Here is a 20,148-nt window from a genome sequence, read left to right as displayed (position 1 = left end):
TATGGCTACTGTGTGTAGATCACTATAGCAAATATTTGAGAGTATTCAATGGACCCCTGACCCCAAAGGTACTTAGTATACTGCAGAGGAAAGAGATATTTTAATATTATACATTGATATGTTTTATGAGAGATCTGAATTCACGTATCTGTGGTACCAGAGTGGGTCCAACCTGACTAACATTTCTACCCCAGCGCTTATGCCTGGTACATAGTAAGTGCTTCACAAATACAATAAATGAAAACACCACCTGGCTGCTGGCCCCAATCAATCAATCAACAATCAATCAATACAACATATTTATTGATAGATTACTGTGAAAAGAGGCAATCCCAGCCCAAAATGAATTTACAGGTTAGAGGTGACAACCAGGACATAAATTAGGCCATGTTCTGATCATGACATGCAAAAGTAGGGGGCTGAAATCCTTTGTCATATAAAAAAGGAGCAGAATATATAAGAATTATTGTTTGGCAAGCCAAAGTGGCAAAGTAGCGTCAACTGTGACCATCTCCTTCTCAACATGTTATCCAACCGTGGCTTCACACTCTGTCCTCTCCTGGTTCTCCTTTTATCTCTCTGGCTGTTCAGTTATTCTCAGACTCCTTCATGGGCTCCTCCTCCCCCTCCCATCCCCTTACTGTGGGGGTCCCTCAAGGGACAGCTCTCGGTACCCTTCTGCTCTTCATCTATACTCATTCCCTTGGTGAACTCATTCGCTCCCAAGGCTTCAACTATCATCTCTACGCTGATGACACCAAAATCTACATTTCCACCCCTGTTCTCTCTCCCTCCCTCTAAGCTCGTATCTCTTCCTGCCTTCAGGATATCTCCATCTGGATGTCTGCCCTTCATATAAAAGTCAACATGTCCAAGACTGAGCTCCCTATCTTCCCTCCCAAACCCTGTCCTCTCTCTGACTTTCCCATCACTGTAGACAGCACTACCATCCTTCCTGTCTCACAAGACCACACCCTTGGTGTCATCCTCAACTCTGCTCTCTCATTTACCCCAAACTTCCAATCCATCACGAAAACCTGCCTGTCTCACCTCCGCAACATCGCCAGGATCTGCCCTTTCCTCTCCATCCAAACTGCCACCTTGTTGGTTCAATCTCTCATCCTATCCCAACTGGATTACTGCATCAGCCTCCTCTCTGTCCTCTTATCCTCCTGTCTCTCCCCACTTCAGTCTATACTTCACTCTGCTGCCCTGATTATCTTTTTACAGAAACGCTCTGGGCATGTCACTCCCCTCCTCAAACATCTCCAGTGGTTGCCTGTCAACCTTCGAATCAAGCAAAAACTCCTCACTCTCGGCTACAAAGCTCTCCATCACCTCGCCCCCTCCTACCTCACCTCCCGTCTCTCCTTTTACAGCCCAGCCCGCACACTCTGCTCCTCTGTCGCTAACCTCCTCACTGTGCCTCGTTCTTGCCTGTCCCACCGTCGACCCCTGGCCCACGTCCTACCTCTGGCCTGGAATGCCCTCCCTACACACATCCGCCAAACTAGCTCTCTTCCTCTCTTCAAAGCCCTGAGAGCTTAGCTCCTTCAGGAGGCCTTCCCAGACTGAGCCCCGCTTTTTTCCTCTCCTGCTCCTCCTCCCCTCCCCATCAACCCCCATTCCTCCCTCTGCCCTACTGCTTCCCCTCCCCACAGCACTTTTGTTTATTAAAACATATTTATTACTCTATTTTATTAATGATGTGTATATAGCTATAATTTCTATTTATTCTGATGGTATTCACACCTGTCTGTTTGTTTCGTTTCGTTCTCTGTCTCCCCCTTCTAAACTGTGAGACCATTGCTGGGTAGGGACCATCTCTATATGTTGCCGATTTGTACTTCCCAAGTGCTTAGTACAGTGCTCTGCACAAAGTAAGTGCTCAATAAATACGACTGACTGACTGAATGAATGAATGAACCTTGTCGACATTTTCTGGCAGAAGAGGAAAGGTTGAAATCACCCAGCTCCAGCATTAGCAAGTCCCTTTCCCCAGAATATTTCTGTGTTTAATAATTCAACAATCCAATGATTCTACCACACTTCCACTTGTGTCATTATGCACACAATTGGAAGGAACACAATGACATTGTGTTTTTATAATAGTATCATAATTTCTAATCACAGAACAAATCCTTAATTCATTAAGAAATGTAAATTAGATATGAGAGGGCAAAGTGACCCGAGACTCCTCTTATTAAAGAGGCTGAAATAGCTCCAGAACTTGTAAGAGGTGTGAGGCTGCTAGCTAATTATGACTGAAATAGACATACAGCCAATAGGAAGATATTATTCCATTGTACTCACAAGAACCAATCATTAAGGCAAAATAACTAGACTTTACTTACTTTTAAAGAAAAAAAATCCTTGAGTTTCATTACCCTAAGAAGCTTTTTTGGGACCTCAGGAAATAAGAATGATAAATGAGATTGATCTATAAAAAGGGAATTACCAGCAACACTGTTCGAAAACTAAATCAAAATTGGCAGCTGCATCGCAGTTCCATTTCTGGTGTCAAGAGACTATGGCTCGTAAGTTATACTGTGCTCTTGGAATCAAATTTGGCTCTTGAGTACAGGCACCAACCAGTGAAATCATTGCAAGGACAGTGCCATGAGATTTGCTGCAACTGTTACTATGGTATGCTCCAGGGAATTAAGGTTAGCAATTAAGGTTAAGAAAACATTTTAGTTAATAAGGCAATGCAAGGAGGAACTGCATCAATTTAGGCTTAAGGATCTGAAGACTGGAAGGCACTAAGTCTCACATTGCTTTAGCTGACAAGATGTACCCAGTGAAGCACAGGTCGTTGTTCAGAAACATTGTTTTGCTAAAAAGCTGAGAAATTATTCATTCAATCGTATTTATTGAGCAGTTATTGTGTACAGAGCACTGTACTAAGCACTTAGGAAGTACAAGTTGGCAACATATAGAGACGGTCCCTACCCAACAACGGGCTCACAGTCTAGAAGGGGGAGACAGACAACAAAACAAAACAAAATATATTAACAAAATAAAATAAATAGAATAATAAATATGTACAAGTAAAATAGAGTAATAAATCTGTAAAAACATATATACAGGTGCTGTGGGGAGGGGAAGGAGGTAGGGTGGGGGGGATGGGGAGCGAGGAGGGGGAGAGAAAGGAGAGGGCTCAGTCTGGGAAGGCCTCCTGGAGGAGGCGAGTTCTCAGTAGGGCTTTGAAGGGAGGAAAAGAGCTAGCTTGGTGGATGTGCTGAGGGAGGGCATTCCAGGCCAGGGGGAGGATGTGGGCCAGGGGTCGGTGGTGGGACAGGCAAGAATGAGGCACAGTGAGGAGGTTAGCGGCAGAGGAGCAGAGGGTGAGGGCTGGGCTGAAGAAGGAAAGAAGGGAGGTGAGGTAGGAGGGGCCGAGGTGATGGACAGCCTTGAAGCTGAGAGTGAGGGGTTTTTGCCTGATGCATAGGTTGACTGGTAGCCACTGCAGATTTTTGAGGAGGGGAGTGACATGTCCAGAGTGTTTCTGCACAAAGATGATCCGGGCAGCAGCGTGAAGTATAGACTGAAGTGGGGAGAGACAGGAGGATGGGAGATCAAAGAAGAGGCTGATGCAGTAATCCAATCGGATGAGAGACTGAACCAGCAGGGTAGCGGTTTGGATGGAGAGGAAAGGGCAGATTTTGGCGATGTTGCGGAGGTGACACCAGCAGTTTTTGGTGACGAATTGGATGTGAGGGGTGAACGAGAGAGCAGAGTCGAGGATGACACCAAGGTTGCGGGCCTGAGAGACGGGAAGGATGGTAGTGCCATCAACAGTGATGGGAAAGTCAGGGAGAGGGCAGGGTTTGGGGGGGAAGATGAGTTATCTTGAATTGGAGGAATGGACAGATTAGGGATGGGAACACAGAACTCTGAAGAAAAATGACAAATAACTTCAGATTATTATCGCTTAAATTTTGTGTGTGGAAATATAGGAAAGTGAGTAACAAGCTAGCACCGACAGACAAGTCAGGGTTTGTAAAATAGCTGGCTATTGGCCAGCATATGAAAAGTAATTATTAATGTTTAATAATTACTAAGCACTCAGAGAAGTACAATAGAGTCAGTAGACATCATACCTTCCCTCGAGGAGCTTACAGTTTAGTGGGGGAGAGTAACTTAGTAAAGTAACTTACAGGTAGGAAGAAATAATGGAGTGTGCCAAATATGTATAATTGCTATAGTGCTACTGTATATTTATAGTTGCTAATGCCTTGACTACTGTCTCTGACTCCTTGATGACCTTCTTTCCTCCTGCCTCTCTCCACTTCAGTCCATACTTCATTCTGTTGCACAAACCATTTTTCTAAAAAAAGTTCAGTCCATGCCTCGTCACTCCTCAAGAACCTCCAATGGCCATCCATTGTATTTATTGTCATTAAGTTTTATATGGTTGTCCATACCGTTCTGCATTACAGAAACTCCTTACTATTGGGTTTAAAGCTTGCCCTCTCCTAATTTACCTCCTTAATCTCCTACTAAAGCCCAGTCTGAAAACTTAACTCTAGCACAAACGTACTCACTGTATTCCCTGTCTGATATATCTCACCACCAAATTCTTCCCCACATCCTACCCCTAACCTGGAACTACCTTTCTTTCCATATACGCCAGACCACCTCCCTCCCAAACTTCAAAGCATTTAGGTCACGTCTCATCCAAAGGGCCTTTCCTGATTAAGCCCTCTTTTCCCCAGCTCTCCCTCTCTTCCTCAACATCTATGCACTTGGATCTGTGACCTTCGGGCATTTAATATTCTCCCCACCCTGAATAATTACATACATATCTTGAAATTATATAGTATAAATTGTTTATTTAAATTTATATTAAGGTGTGTCTCCCCTTCCAGACCAAGCTCATTGTGGTCAGGGAATGTGTCTGCCAACTCTCTTGTATTGTACCCTCGCAAGTGTTCAGTATAGTGCTCTGCACATAGTAAACAATACCATTCATAATGATAATGACAGTGAGTTGTGAGTACTTTGATTTGGTGGTGTCAAAGTGCTGACACAGAAGTTTGGGTATTCAAGTTGGAAGAACAGAAATGAATCAGGCCATAACTTACCATAACTCTGCTCTCTCTCCCACTCAATGACACTGCTTAACCTTCCTCAATGACACTCATGGCCACTGCCCAAGCCTTTAATTCTCTCCTGAAGCCCACACTGACACCACTACTCTATTGTCCTCTATGTCTCGCCAGCTCCTTAATTCATAAGATCAAAACCACAACTTTTCCCTTTCCTTTTTAGGCTGTGAGCCCCATTTGGGACAGGGACTATGTCCAACATAATTAATTTGCTTTTACCTCATTACATAAAAGAGTGACACGCTGTAGTCAGCTCTTAATAAATACCTTCATCATCATCATCATGGTATAAATCTTTCTCTCTCAAGAGGAGATCACCCTACCATTTTCACAAGACTGCAGAGAAGGAAACAGGTAAGTACTTATGAGGTAGATTTGCGAATCTTCTGTGTAGAGATGGTAATTGAAGCCATGGGAGAGAATGGGTGCTCTAAAGGAGTGCATGTAAATGGAGAATAGAAAGAGACTCAGAACTGAACCTTGTGGGACTTGCAAACCAAGTGGGAGGCAGAGAAGAGGATTGGGAAAGCAACTGAGAAGGAGCAACCAGAGATATAGGAGGAGAACAAGAAGAGGACAGATTCAGTGAAGCCAAGCTTGGATACTTTTTCCAAGAGAAAGGGGTGGCCCACAGTGTTGGAGGCAGGTAAGAAGTCGAGGTTATTGGATTTGCAAAAAGGAGATCTTTGGTGACTTTACAGAGGGCAGAATCTGCGGAATCAAAGATGTGTGAGGGGGTGATAAATCTGAATCGGCCTTCAGAATTTCTGAGTAAAGAAAATTTTTGAGTATGGACTGATGGAGCAGAAGCAAGATGGATATGCACTGATGGAGCCAGCAGAATGACATCTAATGTGAGTTCTGGGTTGGGCCTGACAAGGTAAGTGGTTTGTGAAATAAATGTGCTATTCATGTAGGAACTGAAGTAGTGGTGCCATTGTAGGATTTGTGTCTGACATGACTACTGAGATGCTGTCCATACTGCCATGATGCATTTTGCCCTAGATAATTCACTGCAAAATGTGCTTTCACTTGTCTGCCAGACACTAAGGATTCATACATAAAGGGGAAATCGGTTAAAGAGGAAAGTCTAAGAATCTAAAACATAAATCACAAAGTTGAGTCTAGGACTTTTTGACAAAATTAAACAATAAGAAACAGAATGTAAAGTGAAAAGAAAGAAGCTATGAGAAGCAGCATGACCTAGTGGATAGAGACGGGTTTCAGAGTCTAGTGGATAGAAGGACCTGGGTTCTAATTCAGGCTGTGCCACTTGTCTGCTCGTGATCTTGCCCAAGTCACTTAACTTCTCTATGCCTTACAGTTACCTCATCTGTTAAATGGGGATTAATTAATAAATAATTAATTAATAATAGTATTTGTTAAGTGCTTACTCTGTTCCAAGCACTGTTCTAAGCGCTGGGGGAGATGCAAGGTAATCAGGTTGCCCCACGTGGTGTTCACAGTTTTAATCCCCATTTTACAGATGCAGTAACTGAGGCACAGAGAAGTTAACTGACTTGCCCAAAGTCGCACAGCTGAAATGTGGCAGAGCCGGGATTAGAACCCATGACCTCTGACTCTCAAGTCCGTGCTCTTCCCACTAAGCCACAGTGCTTCTCTACATTATTATTATTATTATTGTTATGGTATTTATTAAGCACTTACTATGTACTGAGCACTGTTCTAAGTGCTGGGATAGATACAAGATTATTGGGTTGTCACATGTGGGCCTCAAAGTCTTAATCCCCATTTTACAGATGAGGTAACTGAGGCACAGAGAAGTTAAGTGACTTGCCCAAAGTCACACAGCTGACAAGTGGCAGAGCTGGGATTAGAACCCACAACCTCTGACTCCCAAGCCCGGGCTCTATCCACTAAACCACGCTGCTTCTCTAGGTAGATACAATGCAGTCAGATCAAACCCTGTCCCTCAGTCTAAGAGGAATGGAGAACAGGTATTTTAATTCATTTTAGAGGTAATAAAACTGAGCACCAAGAAGTTCAGTGACTTGCCCAAGTTCTCACAGCAGGCAAGTGGCGGAACCAGGATTAGCACCTCAGTTTAATGACTGAATCCTGCACTCTTGCCACTATGCAATGGTGCTTACATCTCAGTTTAACCACAATTTAACCATAATTATTTAAAACTTTTGTGTCCTTCGCATACTATAAGTGTTTATTTCTGATAGCGTAACAATTTAAAAGGAGAACTTTTACCAGTTATTTGCATTCTTCTATCACTCTGCAGGATTATTTCTTTTAGAAAAAGAGTGGAAATATTTTAGACTCAGAGTGGTTAAAATTTTAAACGTGAAAATGGTATAAATTCTTTTTCTTTTAATAATCCTGCCCACTGCGTGCTACTATTTATGAGAAACAGGATAACCTGGTAGAAAGAACATGAGCTTGGAAGTCAGTTGATTTGGGTCCTAATTCCAAATCCACCACCTGCTTGCTGTGTGACCTTGGGAAAGTGATTTAACTTCTCAGTGCCTCAATTTCCACATCTGCAAAATAGAGATTGAATACCTAGTCTCTCTCCCATTTAGAGTCAGAGCCCTACGCAGTATGTAGACTGCATCTAATCTACCCCAGGGTTTAGTACACTGTTGAGCACATAGTTTAACTCCACAACTTCCCAGCTTTGTGACCTTGGGCAAGTCATTTAACTTCTATGTCTAATGCTCTTTATGTCCTTCTCAGTTTCCACATCTGTAAAATGAAGATTAACTATCTGTTCTCTCTCCTACTTGAACTCAGAGCCCTCTATGGCACCGTCTGTGTCTGACCAGTGATTAGTACTGGATTTAGGATGGTTTTTTAGAGAAGCAGCATGATATAGTGGATTAAACAAGGGCCTGAGAATCAGAAGGCTCTGGGTTCTAATCCCAGTTCTTCCACTTGTCTTTCCTTGGGAAAGTCACCGCATTTCTCTGGGCCTCAGTTACCTCATCTGTAAAACGGGGATTGAACCTGTGAGCCCCACCTTAGGTTAGGGGATGTATCCAACCCGACTGGCTTGTATGCATCCCAGCGCTTAGTACGGTGCCTGTCACATAGTAAATGCTTAATCAATCAATCAATCAATCATATTTATTGAGCGCTTACTGTGTGCAGAGCACTGTACTAAGCGCTTGGGAAGTACAAGTTGGCAACATATAGAGACAGTCCCTACTCAACAGTGGGCTCACAGTCTAAACCAAATACCATTATCAATTATCAATATTAGTTAGTGCTTGACAAATACCACTGGCACATAATTTGGAAGATATTGGTGCAGGGGTAGTAAATCACTCTGGGGCTCTGCTACTGTGATAACATTTGCAATCTAGCATATCCAGAACACCACCATCCTGTGACACAACCAGTGAACCTGTCTCTGGAGGGGCATAGGCTTTGACAGTACCAAATCAGCAAGTGGTAGCTGCTTCTATATAGATTGCATCTGACATCATCATCATCATCATCATCAATCGTATTTATTGAGCGCTTACTGTGTGCAGAGCACTGTACTAAGTGCTTGGGAAGTACAAGTTGGCAATATATAGAGACAGTCCCTACCCAACAGTGGACTCATCACTTTGTCCTCAGCATGTGGCAAAGCATAACTGTGTCATGCATCACATGGGCTTTTCTCTAGAGACCCAAAAACTTGAAGCTGGCCTGCACAATGAGGGATCACGCAAGTTTAATAGGAACTCTCCGAGCTCTATACAGATTTCATCTCAATTAATGAAGTTTCTAGAATCAATAGGGAAAGCTCAATTTCAAAAATAAACTTTCAATGATCTTATTTTTTTAAGTTGCATGATTTTACGTTCTGTCAACATGTTACACATTTACCCATCATCTGACCTCTGCTCGATAGGAATTAAGTTTCAGTATAATACCACAGGAAACAAATGATGCATGGAAATGGAAGTAGATGAGAAGCTTTTAAAATGTACATCTCAATGATTTGAGTCATTGAAAGAAGGTAAAACTTTTTCCAACGATATTCTAGTAAAGTTCTATTTTTTAAAATGGGCATTAAAATATATTTTAAAAAGGTGTCAAATACTTCAAAAATATTTAATTTATATTTCCCACCTTATATAATAGTGGAATTGTTTATGAGTGCATAACATAAATGTGTATATGTTTCATTACATTAGTTGTCTAAGAATTATGAAAAAATATAACATTCGTTGTAAAATGGAAAGATAAGGTTGTAAATATGAATGAGTAATCCATCAGAATACTTATATTTATAAAGTCAACCTTCAAGTTTAGAGATGATACCAAATTGATAGAAAACAATTCCCTTTCAATGCATTACTACAATTGCTACAATTCTCCAGCACTTGGGACAGTTGACCTTTCTCCCAATTTCATTAGATAACCTTCCCAAAGCTAGGTTTGGCAATACAAACTTTATTTTTCCTTCAATATTCCATCTTTTGAAGGTGTCTCACAACTAAAGCAACATAGTCTGAGAATTTGTTCTGGTGTGATTTTAATATTATTTCTGTCCTCCCTATTTATCATCATCATCATCAGAACACAACTGTTTAGGTATCCTACTGCCATCTATTCTCCCCAAATCCAGAAACAGTGGGATAAGCTATGACTAGCATTGTTTCTGAGTTTCATGTGTGACCAAATTCCAGACCTTCACTGTTTGTGTTCCTGTCTACTGGTAGGTGGTGTGGAGGAACTGCTCTAGAAATTGAAGGTGGCATCTCCAACAGATCTAGGATATTAACGGAATAGTTCCCACCTGCATCACAGCATTGCATAGGGGTAGGGTGAGGGTGGGAGACTTACAACCATTGCTACCATGCTAATGATTGCAAATCAGGCTAACAATAAAGTAAATTATGCATGCCTAAATTATCTGGTTGGCACAGAGAAGCAGCACGGCCTAGTGGATAGCACATGGGATTCAGTGTCAGAAGGACTGGGTACTAATTCCAATTCTACCACTTCTCTGCTATGTGACCTTGGGCAAATCACTTAACTTCTCGGTGCCTCATTTACCTCATCTGTAAAATAGGGATCGAGACTGTGAGGCCCATATTGGACAAGGACTGTATCCAACCCAATTTGCTTGTATCCATCCCAGCGCTTAGTACAGTGCCTGACACATAGCAAGCATTTAAATACCACTATTACTATTATTATTTGGATTCTCACTTCCGAAAAGTTTTACTCTTGTGACTCTCCTAGAAAAAAATCTTGCCGCCTTTCCTCAAGGATAACAAGGTAAAACCAAATGCAAAGAAGGCAATAGGAAAACAAAAGAGGAATTACAGAAGAAGCAAAAACAGCATTCATTGAAAAAATTGACACTGGACCCTCAAAATATTCCACAGTTGAACAGTCACCACAGTGCACCAGATATGTCCATCTTTCCCAAAGCTTATAACTGTGTGATAGCACCCAGACTGCTATTATTTCTAGGATAGAAAAGTATACTTCTTGCCTGCATGGGGTAGAAGCACAACTGGTAAAACAATAAGCAGATAAGAATAGTTTGCAAGGTCTAGTGGAAGGACCACGGGTACAGGAGTCAACGAACTTGGATTCTAATTCCGCCTCTGCCACTTGTCTGCTATGTGAGATTGGGCAGAAGTTCGCTGGGCCTCAGCTTCCTTATCTGTAAATTGGGGATCACTTACCTGTTCTCCCCCCTGTTTAAACTGAGAGCCCCATATGGGATAGAGACTGTATCCAACCTGATAATCTTGTATCTACCCCAGCACGCAATAATAATAATATGAAATTCTTAAACTCTTACTATGTGCCAGGCACTGTACTAAGTGCTTGGGGTGGATACAGGCAGCGTGGCTCAGTGGAAAGAGCCCGGGCTTGGGAGTCAGCAGAGGTCAGGGGTTTGAATCCCACTCCGCCACTTGTCAGCTTTGTGACCTTGGGCAAGCCGCTTAATTTCTCTATGCCTCAGTTAACTCATCTGTAAAATGGGGATTAAGACTGTGGGCCCCACGTGGAACAACCTGATCACCTTGTATCTCCCCCAGCACTTAGAACAGTGCTTCACACATTGTAATTCCTTTGTTCTGATGGTTTTGATACCTGTCTACTTGTTTTGTTTTGTTGTCTGTCTCCCCCTTCTAGACTTGAACCTGTTATTGGGTAGAAACCGCTCTATACGTTGCCGACTTATACTTCCCAAGTGCTTAGTATAGTGCTCTGCACACAGTAAGCACTCAGTCAATACGACTGAATGAATGAATGAATAATAAGCACTTAAATATCATCATTACCATTATTATTATTACAATACAAACAAATCAGGTTGGATACAGGACAGAAACTGGGGCTCACAGTCCCATTTTACAGATGAGGTAACTAAGACACAGAGAAGTTTAGTGACTTGCCCAAGGGCACACAGCGGACAAGTGGCAGAGCCGAGATTAGAATCCATGACCTTATGGATTCTAAGAGAAGGAGCAGAGAAGCAGCGTGGCTCAGTGGAAAGAGCAGGGGCTTTGGAGTCAGGGGTCATGGGTTTGAATCCCGGCTCTGCCAATTGTCAGCTGTGTGACTTTGGGCAAGTCACTTCACTTCTCTGTGCCTCAGTTCCCTCATCTGTAAAATGGTTATTAAGTCTGTGAGCCCCCTGTGGGACAACCGAATCTCCTTCTAACATCCCCAGTGCTCAGAACAGTGTTTTGCACATAGTAAGTGCTTAATTTAAAAAATAAATGCCATTATTATTATTATTATTATGAATCCCTGGCCTGTGCTCTATCCACTTCACCATGATTCTTCCCTTAGTACTATGCTTGGCATAGAGTAAGAGTTTAAGAAATACCACAATTTTTATCAGTTTGTATGTCTACACCAACACTTAGTACATTGCTTGGCACATCAGTGAGGCCAAAATAAGTTAGATGACTTGTCTAAGGTCACACAGCAAGTAAGTGGCAAGTAGGTTGCAGAGCTGTGACTAGAACCCATGTCACTTGGCTCTTAGAGAGCTCTTTTCACTGGGGCATCTTCATGCCCAACCTTGCTGGAACTATCCCCAACTCACCAAATCTGCAAAACCATGTCCCTCTGATATTTCAATCTTCCCTAAAAAGCCATCTCTATCATGAGACTTTAAAAAAAAAATATTCCTCACTTCCCTGTTACTGTCATCCCATCAGCCATTATTAGCATTTATGCATATATTAGTTTATTCCAGTTATTCATTAAGTTATCTATTTGGGGCTTTTTTTCTGTTGTCAAAAGTACTTTCAAGAAATCACTGTTATTTACTGAGCAATTTTCCTCTTGGTCCAGATAATACATATATCATCTCCCTAAACCCTCCATAAAAATGTTTCCCTATTGAAGGCGGAGGCTGCATTATTTCCTTCAATTGTACATCCCCAAGCATTTTAGCATAGTGTTCTCCACAGGTAGATGCTCAAAAATTCATATGACTGCATGAATTAAATTTGACACTGAAAGGGAAATAGGAAATGATCTTGGAATAGCTGCTGCCTGGGAACTTATACTGTGAGCCTGTGTGGGACAGGGACTTTGTCCAGTTGAATTAACTTGAACCTACCCCCCACTTAGAACAGCATAGTAAGTACTTAACAAATACCATAAAATACACAAAACAAACTAGAAACCAGAGGACTACCTTTCCCAGAATCATCTGGGAATGAGCATCACTGGGAAGCAGGATGGAATTTTTTTTAATTTGGGAAGGAGATTCTTGCTTGCTTTTTCTCTTTTCTTGCCTGCTGCGAAAATCTTGGTAGTCCTATTGAATGTGTATGTGCCATGAGCTGATTGTGACGTCACACATCTACATAAAAGAAGCTTGCTTCTACATTAATAAAAGTTTGTGTTCCTGTCAAAACCTGTAAGCTGTTTATAGGCATTTGCATCAGCTTTATCCTTCAGTAAAGGCCAAATGAATAATAATTAAGGACCTGGAAACATAATCTGATATAACTCAAAGAACCTGAGGTCCAACAGATAGTATAGCTCTTGTAGTAGAAATGAATAGTGCCTTTAGGTCAAGGTAGTGCAGAGAAAATATTCTTACAGAGCAATTGCATTCATAACCTACTGGGATATGTATCCAATTGCTAGTCACCTTCCAGGACATCTTCCCTGATACTCTCACTGTCTTATAAAGTAGTCAAGGATGGAAACTTGGAAAGTCCAAATAAAAGGCTAATAGTATAGTGCCTTAGAAAGTCTCAGATACAAGACTATTGGTATTAATGAGCCTATCGTGCATGCACTGTGAAATGTCCATTAAGTAAAGGTCGGCACAGAACTTCCCTTATGAAAATTTCTTTAAAAGAAAGTGTCTTTTGGCCTCACAGACACTAATCTATATTCTTAGTTATAGTTTCCAGTAGCCTGGAAAAGTTAATGCACCACAAGTGCCTAATGAAATGCCACTGACTTTGGCAGTATGGAGAAATAGAGTGTAGTTTCTTTTTACAACAGAAGATGTTAATTTCACAAGATTGATGTTGAAAGCTCAAACCCTCATTTAGACTGTCTCTAATCTCCCATATATCAAAGTGCTAAATCAATCCCTTTCTTCCTTTATCAACCACCAAATACTGTACAAATTGCAAAGATTTAGTCAATATATGTTACAGTATTCCTTAAATGAAGGTCAAACCTGAAAGAAAACACACACACACATACACACACAGACACGCCTCAAGCCCTCTGAATTAATAATTCTCTCTGAAGAAATTATCTGTTATGTGTGTTCTTTCCCCTACTATATCAACCAAAACTTCCTGGCAGTTTTACTTCACAAGGTTTTGAATAATTTTTTTTCCATCTTCTGCATCATCTGAGAAAGGACTTCAGAATCATGGGCACTTGGACACAATGTAAAGTTTGGAATGCAGTTATAACCTTTTTAACTTTTTTTTTGAGTTTACTGGCTCTGATAATTGGCTCAGAAAACAAAAATAAATGGAAAATAAAGGGAAAAAATTGTAAAAACTGAGACGTCCCCATGCATATCCATGTTGTACATCAGCAACTCCATGGACAATGACTACACAGACAAGCAAATGAAAGCAGCTGACCACGTACCCACACACCTTGGCAGAGGTGCACTCCATACACGGCGGCCACCACCAAGACAGATGATTTCTGAAGCTCCTTCCAGGCGGTATCCAGATGAACAGGAGAAAGTGAGAGTGTCTCCGACTCCAAAATTAAATCCGATCCGGTTACCATATTTTGGAATTCCTGGATCCTCACAAGGTTCCAGGTTATATTCTATAAATGGAAAAAATAAAGGCTAAAAAAACATGCTGACTTAATACACACCATCTCTATTCATTTTTCATTTTGGCTCAGAGGACATTTTTGGAGTGTAATTACTAGCCTATTATAGATGACTCTGATGGTGTCATTTAATCTTCCTCTGTCTGTGTACTTCTATCTGTCTTAATAGGTTCTGTTTCACTCCACCTCTGTGACTCCCTCAGTTCATGTTCCTATGAGTTCATGTGTGTGTCTATATATCTGTGTATGTGGCAGGTGGGGGGATGATGAGTGTCCTTCCATGTGTTTCAATGAATGTTTAAATGTATGGTCTCTGAGCATATATTTTTTTATTTTTATAGATGTGTGTGTCTAGCTCAGTGAGTGGTGTCTCTACCCCTGCTTTTGCTGCATTTTACTGTATATCTACAGCAGGGAAAAAAAGTATGTGGCTTGTCTTTGGTCTCTTTCCATGTACGTCCATATTTTCCCATGAGTTGGTTCATGAATCCTCAGTAGACATTTTTCATGTGCCCATCTTTGGAGCTTCTGTGATTATCTGAAAGTCTGTTTCTGTGGAAAGATCAGTGTTGGATATGTATATGATTCTTGCACATTTGTGAGTTGTGCCTGTGCTATTCCATGTGTAAGGTTTAATTTTTTTCTCTTTTCCTCATTTTTGTGTGCTTAGCTTATGATGAGAAGTGGGTTTTCAATGTGGTTTGGGGTTTACCAGTATTATGGATATGAGAATATGAAATAATACTAACTCTTCTGGGGCTGAGGCTAGGAATGGGGCTTTGCTAGGTTCATCTGAGAAAACACATATCAATATCACATTTGCAGGATTGCAAAATTCTGTTCAGGGAATATGTTTTGCTAATTGTAAATGGGATTGTTAACCATGGCAACAAGAGGCCTAATAGCATTAGATTTGTGAAACTAATTTTAGCTAGCAAAATGTCACCTTTGAGTCTTAATGATAACAGAAACTACAGCTTTAAATTTTGTATTTTATTTCTGTTCTGATAAACTTTCCATCTCATCAAAAAAAATTATTTAAGACACATAATGTTTGGCTATTGTTCCAATAGTCTGCAAAACCTTGCAGGAAGGGATCATGACTAGTAACTTTATTATATTGTCCCCAAAATATCCATTAAGCAAGTAGAGGTATTCAGAGGCAATCAAGCCCTCTAGCCTCTCTCCTCACCCGAACAGCTCTTTCCAATTCCCCTGTAGTGGTGGGTCGAGGACCGGCTTCCAATGACCATGACTGTCACCAACATCCTCCCTGTCCAGCAGCATATAATGGGATCCTCAGACCCACCAAATGCTAGACTTAATTTTATTCATAGTAAGAAAAAAGAGCATTTTGTTTCTCACCAGAAAATGTAATGTTGAATCCTTCGTATGATATGGAAAAGTCTGAAATAAAACGCAATTGTGCCCTAAAATTTCCATAGAGGCCAGCGTTGATTACCGAAGGAATTTCTGAGCCTGTCAGTCGTGCCAAAGGTTGTGTAAAACTACCGTTTTCTGTGATTAGTAAGTAGTCATGGTGATCTTCCAAGTGAAAGGTGTGAAAGGCAAACTGCACTCCTATTATAAAACACAAAATAACATTTTCTCAAGGGTCACACCTTTAACACAATGCAGTTCAATTAATAATCTGGGATGACACAGTATTTTGGCTGGATACATGAAGTCAAATGCACTGTCAGGAAATTTTCATTCAACATACAAAATTTACAAATTTGAAAAAAAATATTTTTGAAAAGTTTCTTCAAATGGATGCCATTTTGCTATTAAGACTATGAGACTCAGAACTGCAAGAATTGGCTTTGCTCACATCCAAATTATAATTATATTTATTAAGCACTCACTTTATGCCAAGCACTGTGCTTAGTGCTAGGAGAGATACAATGCAATTAGATTAGACCAGTCCCTGTTCCAAAAGGGACTCACGGTCTAAAAGGGAGGGAGAACTAGCATTTTTAATTCCATTTTCCTGAACATGATCAGACGTATCAAGAAGTTAAGTGATTTATCCAATAACACAGCAGGTAAGTAGTCAGGTTTTATGATTCACAGTCTCTCCACTAGGCAATGCTAATTGCATTTCAGTTTAACCATTTGATAACAATCTTTGAAATCCTTTAATTGTGAGTTCTGAACATGATAAGCCCTCAATAAATACCCCTGGTTGATTTACTGGATAACAATGTAAAAGGAGTCATTTTTCTCATTATTTAAATTCTTCAACAACTCTATCAGAAAAATGCAAATTATTTTAGAATGAGATAATTGCAAATTCTACATGTAAAATGATAAAAAGAATAGTAATGTCAACCAGTGTTACTATTTATTTAAGGAAAGAGCAAGGAATCAGGGGACCGGAATTCTAATCCACGATTCATCACTTGTTTGCTGTTTGATCTTGGGCAAGTCACTTAATTTATCTTTGCCTCAATTTCTTCATCAGCAAAAGGGAGATTTATTCATTCATTAGTATTCATTGAGCGCTTACTGTGTGCAGTGTCTCTCTCCACTTCAATCCATACTTCATGCTGCTGTCCGGATTATCTTTGTCCAGAAACGCTCTGGGCATATTACTCCCCTCCTCAAAAATCTCCAGTGGCTACCACTCAATCTGCGCATCAGGCAGAAACTCCTCACCCTGGGCTTCAAGGCTGTCCATCCATCACCTCGCCCCCTCCTACCTCACCTCCCTTCTCTCCTTCTCCAGCCCAGCCCGCACCCTCCGCTCCTCCACCGCTAATCTCCTCACTGTACCTCGTTCTCGCCTGTCCCGCCATCGACCCCCGGCCCACGTCATCCCCCGGGCCTGGAATGCCCTCCCTCCGCCCCTCCGCCAAGCTAGCTCTCTTCCTCCCTTCAAGGCCCTGCTGAGAGCTCACCTCCTCCAGGAGGCCTTCCCAGACTGAGCCCCTTCCTTCCTCTCCCCCTCGTCCCCCTCTCCATCCCCCCATCTTACCTCCTTCCCTTCCCCACAGCACCTGTATATATGTATATATGGTTGTACATATTTATTACTCTATTTATTTATTTATTTATTTATTTCACTTGTACATTTCTATCCTATTTATTTTATTTTGTTGGTATGTTTGGTTCTGTTCTCTGTCTCCCCCTTTTAGACTGTGAGCCCACTGTTGGGTAGGGACTGTCTCTATGTGTTGCCAATTTGTACTTCCCAAGCGCTTAGTACAGTGCTCTGCACATAGTAAGTGCTCAATAAATACGATTGATTGATTGATTGATTGATACTAAGCGCTTGGGAAGTACAAGTCGGCAACGTATACAGATGGTCCCTACCCAACAACGGGCTCAAAGTCTAGAAGGGAGAGAGAGACAACAAAACAAAAGATGTAGACAGGTGACAAAATTGTCAGAACAAATAGAATTATGGCTATATGCACATCATTAACAAAATAAATAGAATAGTAAATATGTACAAGTAAAATAAATAGAGTAATTAATCTGTACAAATATATACAAGTGCTGTGGGGAGGGGAAGGAGATAGGACAGAGTTGGGGGGTGGGGAGGAGGAGAGGAAAAAGGGAGCTCAGTCTGGGAAGGCCTCCTGGAGGAGGTGACCTCTCAGTAGGGCTTTGAAGGGAGGAAGAGAGCTAGCTTGGTGGATGGGTGGAGGGAGGGCATTCCAGGCCAGGGGAACAACGTGGGCCAGGGGTCGCCGGTGGGACAGGCGAGAACGAGGAACAGTGAGGAGGTTAGAGGCAGAGGAGTGGAGGGTGCAGGCTGGGCTGTAGAAGGAGAAAAAGGAGGTGAGGTAGGAGGGGGCCAGGTGATGGAGAGCCTTGAAGCTGAGAGTGAGGAGTTTTTGCTTGATGCATAGGTTGACAGTCAGCCACTGGGGATTTTTGAGGAGGGGAGTAACATGCCCAGAGTGTTTCTGTACAAAGATGATCCGGGCAGCAGAGTGAAGTATAGACTGAAGTGGGGAGAGACAAGAGGATGGGAGATCAGAGAGGAGGCTGATGCAGTAATCCAGTCAGGATAGGATGAGAGATTGAACCAGCAAGGTAGCTGTTTGGATGGAGAGGAAAGGGCAGATCTTGGTGATGTTGTGGAGGTGAGACTGGCAGATTTTGGGGATGGATTGGATGTGAGTGGTTAATGAGAGAGCGGAGTCGAGGATGAAACCAAGGTTACAGGCTTGTGAGATGGGAAGGATGGTAGTGCTGTCTACAGTGATGGGAAAGTCAGGGAGAGGAAAGGGTTTGGGACGGAAGATAAGGAGTTCACTCTTGAACATATTGAGTTTTAGATGGTGGCAGACATCCAAAAGGAGATGTCCTGAAGGCAGGAGGAGATACAAGCCTGAGGGGAGGGAGAGAGAGCAGGGGTGGAGATGTAGATTTGGGTGTCATCAGCGTAGAGATGATAGTTGAAGCCGTGGGAGTGAATGAGTTCACCAAGGGAGTGAGTGTAGACCGAGAACAGAAGGCGACCAAGAACCGACCCTTGTGGAACCCCTATAACAAGGGGATGGGAGGAGAAGCCCAGACAGGAGACTGAGAATTAACAGCCGGAGAGATAACAGGAGAACCAGGAGAGGATGGAGTCTGTGAAACCAAAGCGGGAGAGCTTGTTGAGGAGAAGGGGTGGATCCACATTGTAGAAGGCAGCTGAGAGGTCAAGAAGGATTAGGAGAGAATAGGAGCCATTGGATTTGGCAAGAAGGAGGTCATTGGTGACCTTTGTGAGGGCAGTTTGAGAGAGTGTAGGGGACAGAAGCCAGATTAAAGGGGGTCAAGGAGAGAGTTGGTGTTGAGGAATTCGAGAGAGTGAGTGTAGATGACTCGTTCTAGGAGTTTGGAAAGGAAAGTTTGGAGATGAAATACGTGTTTCCCTTTCTCCTTAGACCCTCAGCCCCACTGGGATAGGGACTGAGCTGATTTTCTTATATCTATTCCAGGACTTAGTGCAGTATGCTGCAGATAGTAAGCACTTAACAAATATGACTAGTGTCAGCACAATTATTATTGTGTGCCTTAAACACGTATATGTGAATGCCTTTTAGGTTAGAAAGTAATGCTATATGATGAAATTTTTACCACATATTGGAGTAAACTGAAAATAAAAACTGGCTAGCAACTAACAATCCCTCACACACTAGATGTATAAAACCACAGTTCCTCTTCTGTCCTTGATTCCAGTTCTTGTTCTTGACACCAGTTATGCTTCTCAGTTTGACAATCTTCCTACTTTTTCTGTTCTCGAATGTCCCTACATTCCTAATTAACACAATCTATGGCATTATTAATCAGCAACCCTCAGTCATGCTACATCGTTGATAACTGGGATTCACAGCATTCTTAAAATGTTTCGGCCACACTTTTTGTTTATTTCTGCTTATCATACAGGTGCTACTTGAGTATTCCTTCACACACCATTCCACAAAACAGGCCAGTGAAACTGGGATTTGGGATGTTTGATGCTGGGTGATTGATTTCATGGACTGAGCTCTGAATTCTACATTTGATGTAAACTAAGGAAAATTGATGCCACTAATGGAACTGCTCAAGAAGGCAGATGTGCCTTCTGAGTCAGGTACTGGTCTCACATCAATCCAGATCTTTGGGAGACATTATTTCTCTAAACATCCACAGTTAGGAATGTAGCATTACATTCTATGTGACATTTTCCTAAAAAATGTTGTATTCCTTATTGTTTAGATGACAAAAAGTGCAACCAAAAATGAAAAAAACGATCATTTGTGATTTTTATGGTGAAAAAGCC

General features: G+C 41.7%; 1 protein-coding gene across 1 annotated transcript in view; it reads right to left on the bottom strand.

Moving 5' to 3' along the window:
• CSMD3 (CUB and Sushi multiple domains 3) overlaps window positions 1–20,148 on the bottom strand; it is a 781,433-nt gene that overhangs the window by 301,649 nt on the left and 459,636 nt on the right. The window contains exons 20-21 of the mRNA XM_038745631.1: window positions 15,750–15,965; window positions 14,187–14,375 (exon numbers count right to left, since the gene is read on the bottom strand). Of these exons, the coding sequence (XP_038601559.1) occupies window positions 14,187–14,375; window positions 15,750–15,965 (405 nt within the window). The remainder of the gene's footprint in view (window positions 1–14,186; window positions 14,376–15,749; window positions 15,966–20,148) is intronic.

The sequence above is a fragment of the Tachyglossus aculeatus genome, chromosome 4 (assembly GCF_015852505.1).
Source record: "Tachyglossus aculeatus isolate mTacAcu1 chromosome 4, mTacAcu1.pri, whole genome shotgun sequence".
Taxonomy (NCBI): domain Eukaryota; kingdom Metazoa; phylum Chordata; class Mammalia; order Monotremata; family Tachyglossidae; genus Tachyglossus; species Tachyglossus aculeatus.
The sequence above is the reverse complement of the archived record's forward strand: the minus strand, read 5'-3'. Positions and strand labels throughout refer to the sequence as shown.